This window comes from Meles meles, chromosome 11, assembly GCF_922984935.1.
Source record: "Meles meles chromosome 11, mMelMel3.1 paternal haplotype, whole genome shotgun sequence".
NCBI classification, from domain to species: Eukaryota; Metazoa; Chordata; class Mammalia; order Carnivora; family Mustelidae; genus Meles; species Meles meles.
The window spans coordinates 65,997,843-66,018,035 of record NC_060076.1 but is presented as its reverse complement, the minus strand read 5'-3'; the positions used below and the strand labels follow the sequence as shown (position 1 = coordinate 66,018,035).

General features: G+C 37.0%; 1 protein-coding gene across 1 annotated transcript in view; it reads left to right on the top strand.

Annotated features, from left to right (window-relative positions):
- Positions 1-20,193, top strand: part of ERCC6L2 (ERCC excision repair 6 like 2) — a 135,221-nt gene that overhangs the window by 69,606 nt on the left and 45,422 nt on the right. The window contains exon 13 of the mRNA XM_046022877.1: positions 10,252-10,351. Within this exon, the coding sequence (XP_045878833.1) occupies positions 10,252-10,351 (100 nt within the window). The remainder of the gene's footprint in view (positions 1-10,251; positions 10,352-20,193) is intronic.

Genomic DNA, 20,193 nt, shown 5'->3' with positions numbered 1-20,193 from the left:
AAATTCATGGAAACAAATGATAATGAAAACACAACAGTTCAAAATCTGTGGGACACAGCAAAGGCAGTCCTGAGAGGAAAATATATAGCGGTACAAGCCTTTCTCAAGAAACAAGAAAGGTCTCAAGTACACAACCTAACCCTACACGTAAAGGAGCTGGAGAAAGAACAAGAAAGAAACCCTAAACCCAGCAGGAGAAGAGAAATCATAAAGATCAGAGCAGAAATCAATGAAATAGAAACCAAAAAAACAATAGAAAAAATCAATGAAACTAGGAGCTGGTTCTTTGAAAGAATCAATAAGATTGATAAACCCCTGGCCAGACTCATCCAAAAGAAAAGAGAAAGGACCCAAATCAATAAAATCATGAATGAAAGAGGAGAGATCACAACTAACACCAAAGAAATACAGACAATTATAAGAACATACTATGAGCAACTCTACGCCAACAAATTGGACAATCTGGAAGAAATGGATGCATTCCTAGAGACATATAAACTACCACAACTGAACCAGGAAGAAATAGAAAACCTGAACAGGCCCATAACCAGTAAGGAGATTGAAACAGTCATCCAAAATCTCCAAACAAACAAAAGCCCAGGGCCAGACGGCTTCCCAGGGGAATTCTACCAAACATTTAAAGAAGAACTCATTCCTATTCTCCTGAAACTGTTCCAAAAAATAGAAACGGAAGGACAACTTCCAAACTCATTTTATGAGGCCAGCATCACCTTGATCCCCAAACCAGACAAGGATCCCACCAAAAAAGAGAACTACAGACCAATATCCTTGATGAACACAGATGCAAAAATTCTCGCCAAAATACTAGCCAATAGGATTCAACAGTACATTAAAAGGATTATTCACCACGATCAAGTGGGATTTATTCCAGGGCTGCAGGGTTGGTTCAACATCCGCAAATCAATCAATGTGATAGAACACATTAATAAAAGAAAGAACAAGAACCATATGATACTCTCAATAGATGCTGAAAAAGCATTTGACAAAGTACAGCATCCCTTCCTGATCAAAACTCTTCAAAGTGTGGGGATAGAGGGCACATACCTCAATATTATCAAAGCCATCTATGAAAAACCCACCGCAAATATCATTCCCAATGGAGAAAAACTGAAAGCTTTTCCGTTAAGGTCAGGAACACGGCAGGGATGTCCATTATCACCACTGCTATTCAACATAGTACTAGAAGTCCTAGCCTCAGCAATCAGAAAACAAAAAGAAATTAAAGGCATCCAAATTGGTAAAGAAGAAGTCAAACTATCACTCTTCGCAGATGATATGATACTATATGTGGAAAACCCAAAAGACTCCACTCCAAAACTGCTAGAACTTGTGCAGGAATTCAGTAAAGTGTCAGGATATAAAATCAATGCACAGAAATCAGTTGCATTTCTGTACACCAACAACAAGACTGAAGAAAGAGAAATTAAGGAGTCAATCCCATTTACAATTGTACCCAAAACTATAAGATACCTAGGAATAAACCTAACCAAAGAGACTAAGAATCTATACACAGAAAATTATAAAGTACTCATGAAAGAAATTGAGGAAGACACAAAAAAATGGAAAAATGTTCCATGCTCCTGGATTGGAAGAATAAATATTGTGAAAATGTCTATGCTACCTAAAGCAATCTACACATTTAATGCAATCCCTATCAAAATACCATCCATTTTTTTCAAAGAAATGGAACAAATAATCCTAAAATTTATATGGAACCAGAAAAGACCTCGAATAGCCAAAGGAATATTGAAGAACAAAGCCAAAGTTGGTGGCATCACAATTCCGGACTTCAAGCTCTATTACAAAGCTGTCATCATCAAAACAGCATGGTACTGGCACAAAAACAGACACATAGATCAGTGGAACAGAATAGAGAGCCCAGAAATCGACCCTCAACTCTATGGTCAACTAATCTTCAACAAAGCAGGAAAGAATGTCCAATGGAAAAAAGACAGCCTCTTCAATAAATGGTGCTGGGAAAATTGGACAGCCACATGCAGAAAAATGAAATTGGACCACTTCCTTACACCACACACGAAAATAGACTCCAAATGGATGAAGGACCTCAATGTGAGAAAGGAATCCATCAAAATCCTTGAGGAGAATGCAGGCAGCAACCTCTTCGACCTCAGCCGTAGCAACATCTTCCTAGGAACAACGGCAAAGGCAAGGGAAGCAAGGGCAAAAATGAACTGTTGGGATTTCATCAAGATCAAAAGCTTTTGCACAGCAAAGGAAACAGTTAACAAAACCAAAAGACAACTGACAGAATGGGAGAAGATATTTGCAAACGACATATCAGATAAAGGGCTAGTATCCAAAATCTATAAGGAACTTAGCAAACTCAACACCCAAAGAACAAACAATCCAATCAAGAAATGGGCAGAGGACATGAACAGACATTTCTGCAAAGAAGACATCCAGATGGCCAACAGACACATGAAAAAGTGCTCCACGTCACTCGGCATCAGGGAAATACAAATCAAAACCACAATGAGATATCACCTCACACCAATCAGAATGGCTAAAATTAACAAGTCAGGAAATGACAGATGCTGGCGAGGATGTGGAGAAAGGGGAACCCTCCTCCACTGTTGGTGGGAATGCAAGCTGGTGCAACCACTCTGGAAAACAGCATGGAGGTTCCTCAAAATGTTGAAAATAGAACTACCCTATGACCCAGCAATTGCACTACTGGGTATTTACCCTAAAGATACAAACATAGTGATCTGAAGGGGCACGTGTACCCGAATGTTTATAGCAGCAATGTCTACAATAGCCAGACTATGGAAAGAACCTAGATGTCCATCAACAGATGAATGGATAAAGAAGATGTGGTATATATACACAATGGAATACTATGCAGCCATCAAAAGAAATGAAATCATGCCATTTGCGACGACGTGGATGGAACTAGAGCGTATCATGCTTAGTGAAATAAGTCAATCGGAGAAAGACAACTATCATATGATCTCCCTGATATGAGGACATGGAGAAGCAACATGGGGGGGTAGGGGGATAGAGAAGAGTAAATGAAACAAGATGGGATTGGGAGGGAGACAAACCATAAATGACTCTTAATCTCACAAAACAAACTGGGGGTTGCTGGGGGGAGGTGGGATTGGGAGAGGGGGAGCGGGCTATGGACATTGGGGAGGGGAGGCGAACCATAAGAGACTATGTACTCTGAAAAACAACCTGAGGGTTTTGAAGGGTCAGGGGTGGGAGGTTGGGGCAACCTGAGGGTTTTGAAGGGTCAGGGGTGGGAGGTTGGGGGAACAGGTGGTGGGTAATGGGGAGGGCACGTTTTGCATGGAGCACTGGGTGTTGTGCAAAAAGAATGAATACTGTTACACTGAAAAAATAAATAAAATGAAAAAAAAAAAGAAAATAAAAAGTATGAAATACAAAAAAAAAAAAAAGAGCGGCAATATTAATATCAAGCCATCAAGCTTCAAAGCAAGATGCATTAAGGAAAAAAATGGGGAATAATCCATGAGGAAAGTATGATAGCATTACATAACAAAGCCAAAACTCTTTTATGATGAGAAATGGACAAATCCACAATCATGATGGGAAACTTAATATCCCTCTCTCAAAAATTAATGGATTAGGCAAAAAAAGAAAATACGTAAGTTATTTAAATAACAATTATTTAACCTTGAATTTAATAAATGTATATAACCATATTACAACCAAAAATACCCAGTCTTTCATTTTAGAGCATACTTTTAAATGACTATATATTTTAATATAAATCACAAGGACTAGATTACATGGCTCCAGTCAAAAGACCCTAGAAAATAACAATGAACTTGTAGCTAATAAAAAAATCTAGCCATATGGATGTTTTTAAATATATTTTTAAATAACTCTTGTATTAAAGAGGAAATCAAAAAGTGATGCCAGCAAGATGGCAGAATAAGAAGCTCTAGGTACATGTTTCCTTATGGGTGGATTAAAAAAAAACAGAGACTGATTAAAATAACTTCATTGGATCTTTTTAATTCAGTCAAAGATCTATAGTAGTTCAATTCCCAATGAAGAAGAAGCTATATTCAAAACTGGGAAATTTCATGGCATCTTTACTCATTCTTGCCTCAGCCCCATTTTCTAATGCAGTACAACCACGAGGAAGCAACCAATTCCCAGTTCCCTCCCTCTCAGGTATGAAACACCTTTGCAACTTTCTAACCTGTCCATAAGCTGCCAAAGGGAATTGTTTCAATTTCACCTGACAGTGCTTAGAGGAGGAATGGTGGCATAGTTTGGATCTCAGACAACAGAAGCTATTGAAAGCAGTGATAGGCCCCATGGTGCATAAAAGCTGCAGTGGGATTCTATCCCTGGTACGTGATATTACAGTAGAAGAATATGATAGAATATGTTTAAGGCCCTGAGAAGACACTGAAATGAGACTCTTTGGGAAATTAAGACATTTAAAAGCACATATACACAGACCCAGGCAGGACATATGACCAGAAATGACCAAAGTAGGTTTTAATCCTTACCTGAGCTTCTCCCAAGATTTAAGATATACCCTGCTAATTAATGTGTGTTTTCCATACTAGCTTGCAAAGACTAGAAGTGGCTATTTTATCAAGTGGCCAATTTTTTTTTTTTTTACAACAAAACAAAACAAAAACATCAGACATTTAAAGAAAGAGGAAAACCTAGTACAGTCAGAGGAACAAAATCTCCAGAAACCATCCCTGAAGAAACAGGGGCATAGGACTTAGGTGACAAAGAGTTTAAAACAACTGTCCTAACTCTAAGAGCTGGATGGAAACTATGGACAAAGACATAAAGAAAATCAGGGAAACAATATATAAACAAAATTAGAATATCAGCAAAGAGATAGAAATTATATATAAAAAAAGAACAAAGCAAAAACTCTGAAGCTGACAAATACAATAACTGAATGTAAACAACAACAACAACAATATCACTGGAAAGACTCATCATACTCAAACAGGCAGAACAAGGATCAGCAAAGTTGAAGACAGATCTGAGGACAAAAAACAACAACAACAATGAAACAAGCAAAAACAAAACAAAACAAAACAAAAAACCCACCAAAACAACAACAGCAAAAACCAAAACCAAAACAACAAAGAAAAATGAATATAGCTAAAGGAATTTATGGGATATATCAAATAGACTGAAATACATATTATAGGAATCCAAAAGGAGAGAGAAAAGGAGAAAGTTACTCAAAGACATAATGACTGAAATAATAACGACCCAAATTTGGGAAAAGACATGGATATACAAATACGAGAAGCTTCACAAACTCCAGGTAGGATAAACCCAAAGTGACTTACGCTGAGACATGTTATCAAGTTTTAGAAAGTTAAAGACAAAGAGAATGAGAACCTTGAAAGCAGCAAGAAAAAAATGACTTGTAATGTACAAGGGATCCCCAGTAAGAATACCAGCAGATTCTCAACAGAAACTTTATACACCAGAAGGCTGTGGAATGATAGATTTAAAGTACCAAAAGGAAAAAAAAATTCAACCAAGAATTCTGTATCAGGCAAAACTGTCGTTTAGAAATGAGGAAGAAATTAAGACAACAGAAGCTGAGTTTGTTATCACTAGACCTGACCTACAAGAATGCTAAAAAGAGACTTTCAAATTCAAATTAAAGGACTCTTAACAGTAACTCAAAGCCATATGAAAATATAAAACTCTTAAATATAAAAACCAGTATTACTTTAATTTTGGTTTGTAAGTCTACTTTTTATAGGATTTAAAACATAGGGGTGCATGGATGGCTCCACTGGTAGAATATGCAGTTCTTGCTCTTGGGGTGTGTAGAGATTAGTTGAAAATGAAGTCTTTGAAAAAGAAAAAAAAATCTTTAAAAAAGAAATAAAAGACAAATGCATAAAGCTATATAAATCTATATTAATGAATAAATGATATGTAAAGGTTTAATTTGTGACATCAGTAACATAAAAGTGGGGGGCAAAGCTGTAAAGGAGGGGTTTTTTAATGCAATTGATGTTAAATTGGTATCAGTTAAGATAAATTGTAAGTTTTGGATGTTATATATAATCTTCACAAAGAAACTATCTGTAGACTATACGCAAATGGAAAGGAATAAAAATTTGTCACTAAAAAAATCGTGTAACACAAGGAAGGCGGTAATGGAGGAAATGAAGTGCAAAATAGCCATGAGACCTGCAGAAAACAAATAAAATAGCAAAAGTAAGTCCTTCTGTATTGTTAATTACTTTATTACTTTTTAATAAAGATTTTATTTATTTATTTGACAGAGGGAGCACAAGTAGGCAGAGTGGCAGGGAGAAGCACACTCCCAGGTGAGCAGAGAGCCCAGTGCAGGGTAAATCCCAGGACCCTGGAATCATGACTTAGCTGAAGGCAGACTCTTAACCAACTGAACTACCCAGGTGCCCCTCATTAATTACTTTAAATGTAATCGGGTTACAATTGGGTTAAACTCTCCAATCAAAAGATACAGATTGGCAGAATAGATTAAAAAACAACAACAACACACCATATACCAACTATATGCTGTCTGTAAGACATTCACTTTGGGTTTAAGGACATGCAGAGGTTGAAAGTGAAAGGATGGAAAAAGATATTCCATGCAAATAGTATCAAAAAGAGAGTAGTGTGGTTATTCTAATATCAGACAAAATAAACTTTTGAATACTGTTATAAAAGATAAAAAAGGATAATACACAATGATATGTAGTATATAATGATATAATCCACCAATGGATTCTACCAACCACAATGATAGTTCTTGATTTAACTCATCCAGAAGCTATAACAATTATAAATATAAATGCACCAAACAAATGAGCTCTAAAACATTAAAGCAAATATTGACAGAATTGAAAGGGGAAATTGTTCTACAATAGCAGTAAGAGACATCAATACCCCATTTTCAATAATGTATACATCCAGTCGGGAGATCAAAAAGGAAAGATTTGAACAGCCCTATAGACAAATTGGACCTATGAAAAATGTGCGGAACTCTCCTTCCAACAAGAGTGCAATACACATTTTTCTCAAGTGTACATGGAACATTCTCCATGATAGGCCATATGTTAGGTTATAAAACATGTTAATAAATTTAAAAGATTGAAACCTTACAATTTCTTTTCCAAACGCAATAGAATGAAATTAGAAATCAACAGCAGAAGAAAAACTGGAAAATCCACAGATATGTTGAAATTAAATGGGGCCCTTGGGTGGTTCAGTCAATTAGTTGTCTGACTCTATTTCAGCTGAGATCATGATCTCGGGGTTTTGAGATGAAGCCCTGAGTTGGCTCCACACTGGGAATAGAGCCTGCTTGGGATTCTCTCTCTCCCTCTTCTGCCCCTCCTCCCCCTCTTGGCTCCCCTGCCATCATCTAGCCCCACTTGTGCATGTTCTGTCTTTAAAAAAAAAAGATGGATGCCTGGGTGGCTCAGTTGGCTAAGTGCCCCAACTTTTGATTTCAGCTCAGGTCATGGTATCTGGGTTGTGAGATCAAACCCCAAATAGGGCTCCATATGGGTGTGGAGTCTGTTTGAGATTCTCTCTCTCCTTCCCTTTGCCTCTCCCCCACCTTCACTCGTACTCTCTCTCTCTCTAAAGTAAATAATTTTTAAAAATTACACTCTTAAACAGTACACTCTTAACCAATGGGCTATGAAAGAAATCACAAGAGAAATTAGCAAATATCTTGGGAAAAATGAAAACAGTGTATTAAAAAACTTATAGTAAAAAGTGAAAGAAGTGCAAAGAGAAATTTATAGCAGTAAACACATTTTAAAAAAAGGGTCTGAAATCAACACTCAAACCTTATACCTTAAGGAACTAGAAAAAGAACAAACTAAACCCAAAGCTAGCAAAAGGAAGTTAAAGATTAGATAAGAGATAAATGAGAGACTAAAAAAGGAGGGGGGGATTAACAAAACCAAGAGATTTTTTTTTCAAAATGATCAACAAACTTGACAAACCTTTAGCTAGATTGACTAAGAAAAAAAGAAGACTGAAATAACTAAAATCTGAAGGAAAGGGGGACATTACTATTGATTTTACAGAAATAGAAAGGATTGTAAGACAGTACTATAAACAATTGTACACCAACAAATTGGATGACCTAGATGAAATGGACAAATGCCAAGAAACATAACGTACCAAGACTGAATCACGAAGAAGCAGAAAATATGAATAAACCTTACAACTAATAAAAAGATTGAATCAGTCATCAAAATGCCAACAAACAAAACCAGGACCAGATGGCTTCACGGAGGGATTCTACCAAGCACTTAAAGAAGAATTAATACCAAACCTTCTGAAGCTCTTACTAAAACTTGAAGAGAAAGAAACACTTCCTAACTTATTCTGTGAGGCCAGCATTACCCTAACAGCAAAACCTTTATGGGGTGGGCACTATTATCATACCCATTTTACATGTGAGGAAGGTGCGGCACAACAAATTGAAGTAACTTATTCAAGGTCAGAGCCAATGATTTCAAGGTCTGAATTCACGTACCCTGACTTGCAGAGCCCACACAGTTAACCAGCCTCTCTCCACTGACAGCTGTAAAGGAAAATAGTCAGATGAAAGCCACAGAGAATTCTCTCTCTCTCTTTTTTAAATCTTAACATTTGTCTTAATTTTGTTCTTTTTCACCTGGGCCATTAAGACCTAATATCCTATTTATCCCAGGGTACTATGTTTTCATACTCAGTTTAAGTTAGTTGCCAATAAAACGAAATGAACAGCGTTTCTCTTTCCCTCCCTGCCCTTCACTTGACGCTGGCAGGAGGAATCAAGGAGGGAAACGAAGATCGAGACTTCCATATAGTAACAGTTCCCCAACACTTGTTTTCATAGTAAGAAGACCATCACTTAACATATCTCTTCTTAATGGACCTAGAAACTGATGAAGCATAGGTCCAAAGTAACATGTTATAAGGTTTTTATCTGTGTAGATTAAAGAATATGTATTCTAACAGAATCTGTCCTATTCACCAGTTGACTGAGCACACATCCAAAAGCCGTTTCCTTAGATTCATTAAAAAAATTTTTTAAGACTCCATTCCACTGTGGGAGAGAAAGGGATTATGAGTCCCTCTGTATTTGGGCTGCAGGATGAAAGTGAGAAGGCAGTAACTTACCCTGGCTGTGCTGTGCTGCAGGATCCCCCATTCCCCTCTGCTGGTGCAAGATTTTACTCTTTAGTAAAGTCCTATTCTATGAGGAGCAGTGGGTGAAGGAGGCAGAGAGGGAACGAGATACAACAACACAGAGTGACTTTACAAGGTCAAATTAAATTTCCCCCAGATTTTAACAGTTTCAAGCATGAGGCGGTATGGCCTTGCCCCTGATCCTCACTGCCCAGCCCATGACTGTAACAAATATTTAGAAACAGGTGACTTGGGGCACCTGGGTGGTTCAGTCAGTTAAGCATCTGCCTTCGGCTCAGGTCAGGATCCCAGGATGCTGGGATCCAGTCCTGATAGGGCTCTCTGCTCAGTGGGAAGTGTTCTTCTCCCTCTGCCTGCCCCCTCCTCCTGCTCATATTCTCTCTCCCTCTCTCTCTCAAATAAATAAATAAAATCTTAAAAAAAAAAACCAAAAAAAAAAAAAAAACAGGTGACTTCATTCATAGCATCCAATAAAGCCTCTACCTGAGAGAAGCTCCCAGGCCTAGACCTACATTAACCAGTATGGTAAATCAGGTTATTGTTTTAAATAGCACTATGGTCCATGTCAAAATACCTAGGGTGCTAGTCAACTGAGTGATTCAGTCAGACAGGAATCTCTGTGAAATTAAGGCTACAAATTTGCACTTTCCCCTCCCCCATTTTAAACAATTTCATTGAGATACACATAATTAACATACAATGAACTGTGCCTACATTTCTTTCTAAATTAAAATTTTAGTAACAGGGGTACCTTCGTGGCTCAGTCTATTAAGCCTCTGCCTTCAGCTCAGGGCATGATCCCGGGGTCCTGGGATCGAGCCCCACATGGGGCTCCCTGCTCAGTGCTTGTCCCTCTCCCTCTTTCCCTCCCCCTCTTCCCCCTCCCCCGGCTTTCTCTGCTCTGTCTCTCACTCTCTCTCTCTCAAATAAATAAATAAAGAATCTTAAAAAATATTTTAGTAACATTCCATTTTTCTATCCTAAAGGTATCTCCTGAACCCAAGTTGTTTCATTTGATTTTTGTTGGTTTTGTTTTTAATCTTTTCACAGAGCATATAGGATTGGGCAGTGCAGGGATGTGAAAGTGTTTAGGCTAATATCTTTGGGAACTGTGGAGGAGATCATGTACTTACGACAGGTATACAAACAGGTAAATATATTTCCCTTTTCCTAATTAACAAGTAAACATCTATTTCAAAAATTTCAGAAATTTGTGTAAAAATAGGTTTTTCATTTTATTCTAATTCTAACTATAATATGGAATTTAATATTATGAAATAAATTTTCAAATATATTCTGTAAAACAGATGGATTCTTACATTTATTGAAATTCAGAGCTGAAATTTTCTTTGAGTAGTACTTCTTAAGTTTTAATGTGGACATAAATTATATAGGGATCTTTAAACTATGGATTCTGATTTAATAGCTCTGGGTGGAGCCCAGCATTCTACATTTTTAAGAAGCTCTAACACTTACAAGTGTCAACTACTATAGACCACAATTTGATTAGCAAGGTCACAGCTTCCCCCCATGTGGGCCAAGACATGACTGTATGCCACAGATGGGAGACAGGTGCACTGACACATTGATCTCACAGCTCTCTGGGCAGCAAGATTACCTAAACCAACTTCCAGCCTTAAGAAACCCTTCCAGGTAAGTGTTCATTTTACTGTTTTCTGTAGGTACCATTGCATGAAGACGACTAAGGGGAAAATCCCTTACACATATCTAATGCAGCCATTTCATGTTATACATAATGAAACTGGGACTCAGGGACACCTAAGTAAATGGAATAACAGGAATAGCACTCAAGTGTACTAACTGCTCTCTGCTGCTTTTAGTGTTCATCTGAAATTCTATTAACTCTTTAATATCTTTAGGGTATCAATTACCTCACTATTTATGGCTCAAAATAAACAAAACATATTTAGTTTATAATTGCTCACTTGAGAAGATCTGGAATGAGTTTCAAGTTTAATTATAAATGTTAAATTTGAGTTACTCCCTATATATTCCCGTTGGCATCTATTTAAGAGCAAACATCTGCCACATGTGGTGGTAGTTAACCTAAGAATGATCCAATCTTAAATTTATGCTATTTTCTTAATTCTAAAAATAGAATTGTACACAGCAGTTTTTGTTTTTTCTTAAGGCACTTAGCTGTATAAGAAACCTTTCATCTTTTTGTTCTTTGGTATAGCATTACTACTTGAACATTATTTTGTTCAGATATATTTAACCAGTGTTGGAAAAAAAGTAAAACATTACTCTTTTCATCTTAGGAGCAGTTTTTTAGAACACTCTCTTAGACTTGTCACAATCCAGTGTGATTTTTCTGTCCCTTTTCTATATATGTGTAGTAATTTTCTCTCTTATATAATATTATTACTTCAGAAGATGAGGATAATGTCCATTATCAGAAGTTTGTATGCTCCACTTGGTTATTAAAATATTTTTAAGCATGAGCCCTTTAGGAAAGATTCAGCCATACAATTTAGTAGGCACAAATCAGGATAATAATGGCAGTTGTGTGAGGAAAAGGCAAGAGATGTGATTTAAAGGTTGATTGGCATTTGAACAAAGAGTGCATATGACATACACACTCTAGCTAGCTTTCTGAGTATTCCTCAAATTCCTTGGGGAAAAAGAAATCCAAAAATGATTTTTTAAAATTTTATTTATTTACTTAAGAGAGTGAGAGCAAGTGCGCAGGAGTTGGGGGAGGGCCAGAGGGAGAGGGAGAGAGGAAATCTCAGGCAGACTCTGCTCAGAGCATGGAACCCCATGTGGGGCTCAATCCCACGCCCCTGAGATCATGACCTGAGCTGAAACCGAGAGTCAGACACTAAACCAACTGAACCACCAAAAATGATGTTTAAAAAAGCTTAAAATTTTTAGAAAGTAAGAAGAGTTCTATTTGTGACCCAGAAGTTATAAGGAACCCTAAAAGACAAAAGGCATTTGGACATCAGATTGAAGGAAGAAGCCAAGCTAAACTCAGAAAGAGACTATTCAAAAAGGTAGGTACAGGGGCGCCTGGGTGGCTCAGTGGATTAAGCCTCTGCCTTCGGCTCGGGTCATGATCTCAGGGTCCTGGGATTGAGCCCCGCATCGGGCTCTCTGCTCCGCGGGGAGCCTGCTTCCTCCTCTCTCTGCCTGCCTCGCTGCCTACTTGTGATCTCTCTCTCTGTCAAATAAATAAATAAAATCTTTAAAAAAAAAAAAAAAGGTAGGTACAGCTTCTGGATATTCCAAGTTAGAGTCAGCAGATACTAAAAAAAAAAAGGGGCAGAGAATCTTAGGGTGACTATGATGCCCCCTCTTTGGGTTATAATTGATGATCTAACAAGATGGGTTAGCTCCATACAATCTTACCCCAATTGCAGCAAATTATAGCCACCAGTGGTGTCTGCTATCAAGTAGAAACAAATAGAAATACTAGAAGCAAAGAAGCAAGACAGAGCTCCATATTTTGCTGAAATTGAGAAGAAAGTCCCTCCTGTTGCCCAGCAGTTTAAATACTTGCACTTCCCGTGCTCTGAATGATCACTGCAGTAGGCTGAGATAAGAATGTAGGATATTTGAAGACAGATGAATACCCAACAAAAAAATAATTGTTGAACAGTTTAAGAAAAGAAACACTAGGGGCGCCTGGGTGGCTCAGTGGGTTAAAGCCTCTGCCTTCAGCTCAGGTCATGATCTCAGGGTCCTGGGATCGAGCCCCACATCGGGCTCTCTGCTCCGCAGGGAGCCTGCTTCCTCCTCTCTCTCTGCCTGCCTCTCTGCCTAGTTGTGATTTCTCTCTGTCAAATAAATAAAATAAAATAAAAAGAAACACTATGAAAATGGTCCTCAAAGATACCAAGTCCTAATCTCTGGAATCTGTAAATGTTACTTTATATGGAAAAAAAAAGGGGGGTCTTTGCAGATGTGATTAAGGATTTTGCAATGGGGGGATTAGCCTGGATTAGCCAGGTAGGTTCTTAAAAGGTTCTTATATGAGGTTCTTATAAGAAAGAAGCAAGGGGAAATCTGACACAGAAGAAAACAATGTTACCACAGAGGCAGAGAATGGAGTGATGTGGTCACTTGCTAAGGAATGCTGGCAGCCCCCAGCAGCTAGAAGAGGCAAGGAATGGATTCTCCAATAGAGCATCTGCAGAGAGCATGGCCCTGCCAAAACCTGGATTTCAGCCAGTGATACTGATATCAGACTTCTGGACTCCAGAACTATAAGAGTAAATTTCTTTTAATTTAAGCCACCAAGTTTATAGTTTGTTACAAGAGCCATCAGAACTATTTTAGGCATTCAAAAAGGAGAAGAGGAAGAGGAAGAATTAACATCAGAGAAGACAAAAATTAATAGAAAAGAATAAAATAAATGTTTAAAGATATATAAGTAATATTTTCAAAACATGAGTGAGGGGATGCCTGCATGGCTCAGTCAGTGAAGTGTCTGACACTTGAGTTCAGCTCAGGTCATGATCTCATTGGTCATGGTATCAATCAAGCCCCACAACTGCTCTGCACTCAGCAGGCAGTCTGCTTGGGGATCATCTCCCTCTGCCCCTCCACTCTCTGAAATAAATAGATATTTAAAACAACAACAACAACAAAAAAAAAAAGGTGAGTGAGGTTGTTGGATCTTAGAAATAAGAACAGACTGCTAGAGGGGCGCCTGGGTGGCTCAGTGGTTTGAGCCGCTGCCTTCGGCTCAGGTCATGATCTCAGGGTCCTGGGATCGAGCCCCGCATCGGGCTCTCTGCTCGGCGGGGAGCCTGCTTCCCTCTCACTCTCTCTGCCTGCCTCTCTGCCTACTTGTGATCTCTCTCTGTCAAATAAATAAATAAAATCTTAAAAAAAAAAAAAAAGAACAGACTGCTAGAAAAAGAATCCATTAACATCAGAAAATGAAGAACTCTAGAGATATGCTGAGTAACACAGAGCAATGTTTTTATCTAAAAGAGAGAACTAAACAATTGCTCTAGATTACAGAACAAAAAGACAAAGAATACATGTAAGAAAAGTTAGGAGAAATGAATTCTAGGTCCAGAAATTCTAATAACAGTCTTATAGTTGAAGAGGGGAATAAAAGGAAGGGAAAGAAAGAAACTCAAAATAAAGGAAGAAGCATATAAAAAGCAGAAAACAAGAGTCCAGGAATTATATCGGTCCATATAATTATATGAGTGCTAAACAGGATGGATGAAAATGGAACCACACTTAACCATCTTTCTATTATTATAAAACACCAAGGATAAAGTGAAAAGTCCTTTAAATTTCCAGAGATGAACCTTCTGCAGAGAAAAAACAAAAACAAAAACAAAAAACATTACCTATAATAGTACTAGGATAAGATAAATATCTAACTTCTTGTTAGTGATTCTGGATACTTAGGAGCAGTGATTTCAAATGAGGGGAAATGATGCCTTATATTGTCAAAAAAGGTGAATTTTTAGTTCAAACTTTTCTCATAGAATAAGATCCTAACCTAGATGACTTCCACAGTGAATTCTATCAAACAATATTCTTTTTGAAAACAAAGGAGGAGGGAACACTTATAACTTATTTTAGAAAGATAAAAAAATTGTTGATACCAACATTTGGCAAAGATATTATAAGAACAGAAAATTATAGACCAATATCTCTTATGAGCATGAATATAAAAATCTTTAACAAAATCTCTGTTAGAAGTTGAATTGTGCGCTCCATCAAAAAAAAAAAAAATGTTAAAGCCCTACCCCTGTGTGTAACCATGAAGTGGTCTTATTTGGAAGTAGGATCTTTGCAGATGTAATCAAGTTAAAAAGAGGTCATACTGGATTAGGATGGGGCCTAATCCATGACTGATATACTTACAAGAGGGAAATTTGGATACAAACTGACACTGAGGGAGAATGACTTTGATGAAGGAGGCAAAGATTGGAGTGATGCAGTTTCAGACCAAGAATGCCAAGGATTGCCAGGAACCAAGGGTCTTCACTTGGAACCTTCAGAGAGAATGTGGTCCTGCCCCCATCTTGATTTCAGATTTTAGCCTCCAGAAATGTGAGAGAATCAATTTCTGTTGTTTTAAACCATCCAGATTGTGGCAATTTGTTACAGCAGTCATAGGGAACTAATACAGCCTCAAAGGCCAATATTGTAAATTTAACTACATTTTTATGTGAAACTTCTGTATGACAAAGGACCTATTAGCCAAATTAAAAAATGTCTAGGACATCATTAGTTTTTGATGTAGTGTTCAGCAATCCATTATTTGCACCCAGTGCTCCTCAGCACACATGCCCTCCTTAATATTTATATGCTGGATAATTGAACATAATAATAAAAAAATTAAAATAATTTTTGGAAACAAGAAATCAGAAAATACCACAGGCTCATTATTAAAGGCAGAGCTAAGAAATAGAATAAAATACATGAATATGAACCAAGAAATGATCTTGTATATGCTCTTTTTAAATGTCTAGATAATCAATATAAAGAGTTTTTTGGGGGGAGGCTGGGTGGCACAGTGGGTTAAGTGTCTGACTCTTGGTTTCAGCTCAGGTGGTGATCTCAGGGTCTTAAGATCACGCCCTGCATTGGGCTCCACAGTCAGTGTGGAGTCTCTTTCTCTCTCAAATAAATCTTTAAAAGGAAAAAAAAAAAGTGTTTAGAAGGAAAATTTCCATGTATATGGTAAACAAAGGATTAGCATCTTTAGTACATAAAGAACTTCCACAAACCTATAAAAAGACTATGGTCAGGCGTTTTACTGAAGGTAAAATACAAGTGGTTAATGCATATATGAAAAGGTGCCTAACCATAGTTATAATCTAGAAATATAAAATAAAACAATGCTGTGTTACGCACATTCTGCTAAAACTTTCTTGTGTATGGGTTTTGTTTGGGGGGTGATTAGGGATATACGGAGATTGGCACTCTTCATTGTAGATGGGAGTTTTTGTAAAGAGGTACTCATTATTTTTGAGAATATAACTTGGTCCTTTTATTTTATAGGCAAAGTTATCATTTTAAAACACATAGCACCTTCTTATTTGTCTGGCAGAAATACTGTCATATATAAACAGTGAAGGATGACAAGGATTTATATTCAGCAGTTAGTATTTGTTTAAAAAAATGAAAAAAAAAAGAGAGAAACAGCCTAAATGTCCTGTAATAGCAGAATGATAACATCAGTTCTCATGCATGCAACAGAAAAAAATTATAGAGCAGGTGTACTAACCTGGCAAGACTAACACATTCTTAAGTGGGACCAAAAAAGCTGACTTGCAGAACAAGTATATCAATTATGTTGATGCATGAAGTTATTTCTATGTGTATATGTAAACAGCTCTTACTGCATTGAGATAGATCTAGAAGGGTATACCTAAACATTACAGTGTTTCTAAGACTGATAGAGGATGATCTGTATTATTCAAGGGGAACTTTAACTTTGATATTTTGTTTCCATTTGTTATGATAATGCATTAAGACATTTTATACTTTTAAAAAATAAAACACCTACAAAAAAAACTGTACTACTTCATGTTTGGAGCATTTCATGTATTCTAAATTCACCTTAATTTCTGAATACCACATTTTAGATTATATGAAATCCTCTAAACATGAAGAAGCATATATGTGTGTGTGTATGATGTGTGTGTATATATCCACACACATACAAATATGTGTATGTATGTATATACACACAAATATATACATATACAGAAATATATACACACAAACATATATATGTATGCATGTATATGTATATATACACAAACATGAAGAAGTACATATATATATGAGAAAGGTGACTAGATATATTAATTTAGAAATACACTTGTAAATGCAGAAGAATTGCAAGAATAGCTCAAAGAACACCCAATTCGGAGCACCTGAGTGGCTCAGTCATTAAGCGTCTGCCTTTGGCTCAGGTCATGATCCCAGGGTCCTGCGATCAAGCCCCACATCTGGCTCCCTGCTCTGCAGAGAGCCAGCTACTCCCTCTCCCCTCCCCCTGCTTGTGTTACCTCTCTCACTGTGTCTCTCTCTGTCAAATAAAGGAATAAAATCTTAAAAAAAAAAAAAAGAAAAGAACACCCAATTAACTTCACCTAATTTCCCCAGTTGTTAACATTTTATCATATTTGCTTTTCTCTTTCCTTCAATAATGATCTTTATTTTTCTGAACCGTTTGAGAGAAAGTTATAGATTTATCACTTCTAGTTCTCTAGTGTGTATTTCCTTCAAAGAAGGACACTCTTCTATTTATATGTACATAAAGAAATAGTTTTATGCATATAAATACGCAGTTTTGTGTGCTGTTCTGCACTTGCTTTTCCCCCTCTCCTCTCCAGACTGGTAGTTATCCCAATCAAAAAACTAACATTGAGGGGTGCCTGGGTGGCTCAGTGGGTTAAAGGCTCTGCCTTCAGCTCAGGTCATGATCTCAGGGTCCTGGGATCGAGCCCCACATTGGGCTCTCCACTCAGCGGGGAGCCTGCTTTCTCCTCTCTCTCTCTGCCTGCCTCTCTGCCTACTTGTGATCACTGTCTGTCAAATAAATAATAAAATCTTTAAAAAAAAATTAAAAAAAACTAACATTGATACAACATTATCTTGTAATCCACAAAACTCATTCAAATTTCACCAGTTTTCCTGGCTCCTTTTTCTTTTATGGTTCAGGACCCAAACCAGGATCCAGGTTATAGAGTATTTCTTTTCATGTCTCTTTAGTTTTCTTCAACCTAGAGTACTTAGTTACCCAAGCTTGCCTTGTCTTTCATGACCTTCACAGTGTTAAAAAGTAAGGCCTTTCCTTGTGTTAGCTCACCTTTAAAGTAGGTTTTGATGTTTCCTCATGCCCAGACTCAGGCAACAATAGTTCAGAAACAATTCTGTGCTGTTCTCATTGCATTGGTCAAAAGGCACCTGGTGGTGACATTTATTTCCATTCAGTTTCATGTCTGTTAGCTTTCTTCACTGCAGTCACCATTTTTTCCCTTTATAATTGATAAATATTTTATGGGAACATCCTCAGACTTTGCCAGTATTCCCGTTCCTTGTTAAGCCTGTACCCATCAGCCTTAGCTACACTATGATGATTGTCAAATAGTGACTTAAATTTCCATTATTCCTTCTTCTTTGTTCCTATTCTACCATAAAAAAAGAGTTTCCCTTTTTGTCTATATATTTATTTAACCTATATGGATTCATGGGATCCTGTATTAGTAATAGGTTACAACCTGTTGAATTTCACTGTATATTTTGATGTTAAAACGGTTTCACTTTGGTCCAATGAGAACCCTTCAAGGTGGGTTCTGTGCCATTTTGTCAAGTGCCCGTCATTCTTTTTACACATCCTTCCTATGATAGGCTGAATGATGTTCCCCCAAGGATGTCGATATCCTAATTCCACAAACCCACTTGGATTCTCTGGGTGAGCCAATGTAATCACTGAAGGGAGAAGTTGGGAGGAGGTTAAGGAAAAGGAGAGGAGGAGGAGATGTGATGGCAGAAGCAGAGGGTCAGGATGATATGAAGATGCCACGCTACTGGCCTTGAGATGGAAGAAAGGATATGGCTTCTTAGCATGGTGAACGTGACTTCTTTTCTTTCTACTTCTTCATAACAATGTACCATCCTGTATATTGTTATGAAGAAATCCAAACATTTTCTAGCCTCAAATGGGTTTATCTTAAGCCAGAAACTGAGCTACATTTTCCAATTACTGATTTTTTATCTCCTCACCCTCTTTAATTCTAACATTATTTTCTTATAGCAGCCTATAGATGGATGTATCTGACCTTCACTTTTAACTGGAGCCACTTTGAAAAATTTATTTTACATACAAAATAGTGTGCCTTTTGTAAATTTGTGGTAAAACTATGGTAGGGAATTTATAAAGATGCACATTAATGCTTAGAAGTTACTTTGGTGATTCTATTTAGTAGTTTGCAGTCTGACAATACAGTGTTTAAGGGATAATCAGTAGTAAAGTATAAAATCATTAACCAGACCATAAGGTACATCAGTTGCTATGCCGATTAATTTTTCCCAAACTATAGCCTATGTTTCTGGAATACTGATACCAACTGATCCAACTTGGATACTGATCCAAAGCTTCCTCAAACTAAGTTCCCAAGGGTCTTGTTTTAAAAGGGACATCCTGGAGATGGGAAGTTGTTACAAGTATAAATTTTGAATTTAGCCAAATCAGGTATAAATTCTAGAAATGACACTTCCTATCTGGGCAGCTATGAGAAGACACTTAATTTCTCTAAACTTATATCTTTATTTCTATAAAAGGGAAATCATAATGTCTTATAGGTAGATATTAAGTGAGAGAATGTACAAATATTACACAGGTACTAAATATTCAATAAATAACAGCTATTATTTATAAGAATTATTTTAGTTGCCTAGAGTAATATATTACAGTACAAATCAACTTAAATCACTATATGGTATCACTTCTTACTAATCCTTACATCAACGATAGACTGAAGTTCTTTTCTGCTCTTTGTTTCTTCCAAGAAATTTTAAAGGTGTATATGGGGTTAATCTGATTATATTTACATTGCGTTTAGTAAAATATCTAGCAAATAAAGAAATACACTGTTGTTGTTACTAAAGTGGTATATGTCCTTCAGGGTTCCTTCTGTATTCAAAAGTGTTTCAAAGATGCAACGTTCTAAACACGACTGGGTTTTGCTGTTAGTTGACAATATAACGATGGCCAATTAGTTAGACAGCAACATAGTTATCATGTCGTTACTTAGGTTGAATTTAACTTTGGTGAATTAGTGATATTTTTGTTAGTCTTAGTAATTCCTGTTGTAATGAGTCTGGAAAGGTGAAAAGTGTATTCAAATGTTTGCTTTATCATTAAACATTTGACATCAAATGAATATTACATAGTGATGGGCTCTTGACTCAGTTGGTAGAAAACAGATAAATTGGAAATGTAAGATCTCTTCTTCAATAAGACTGGCCCAATTACTA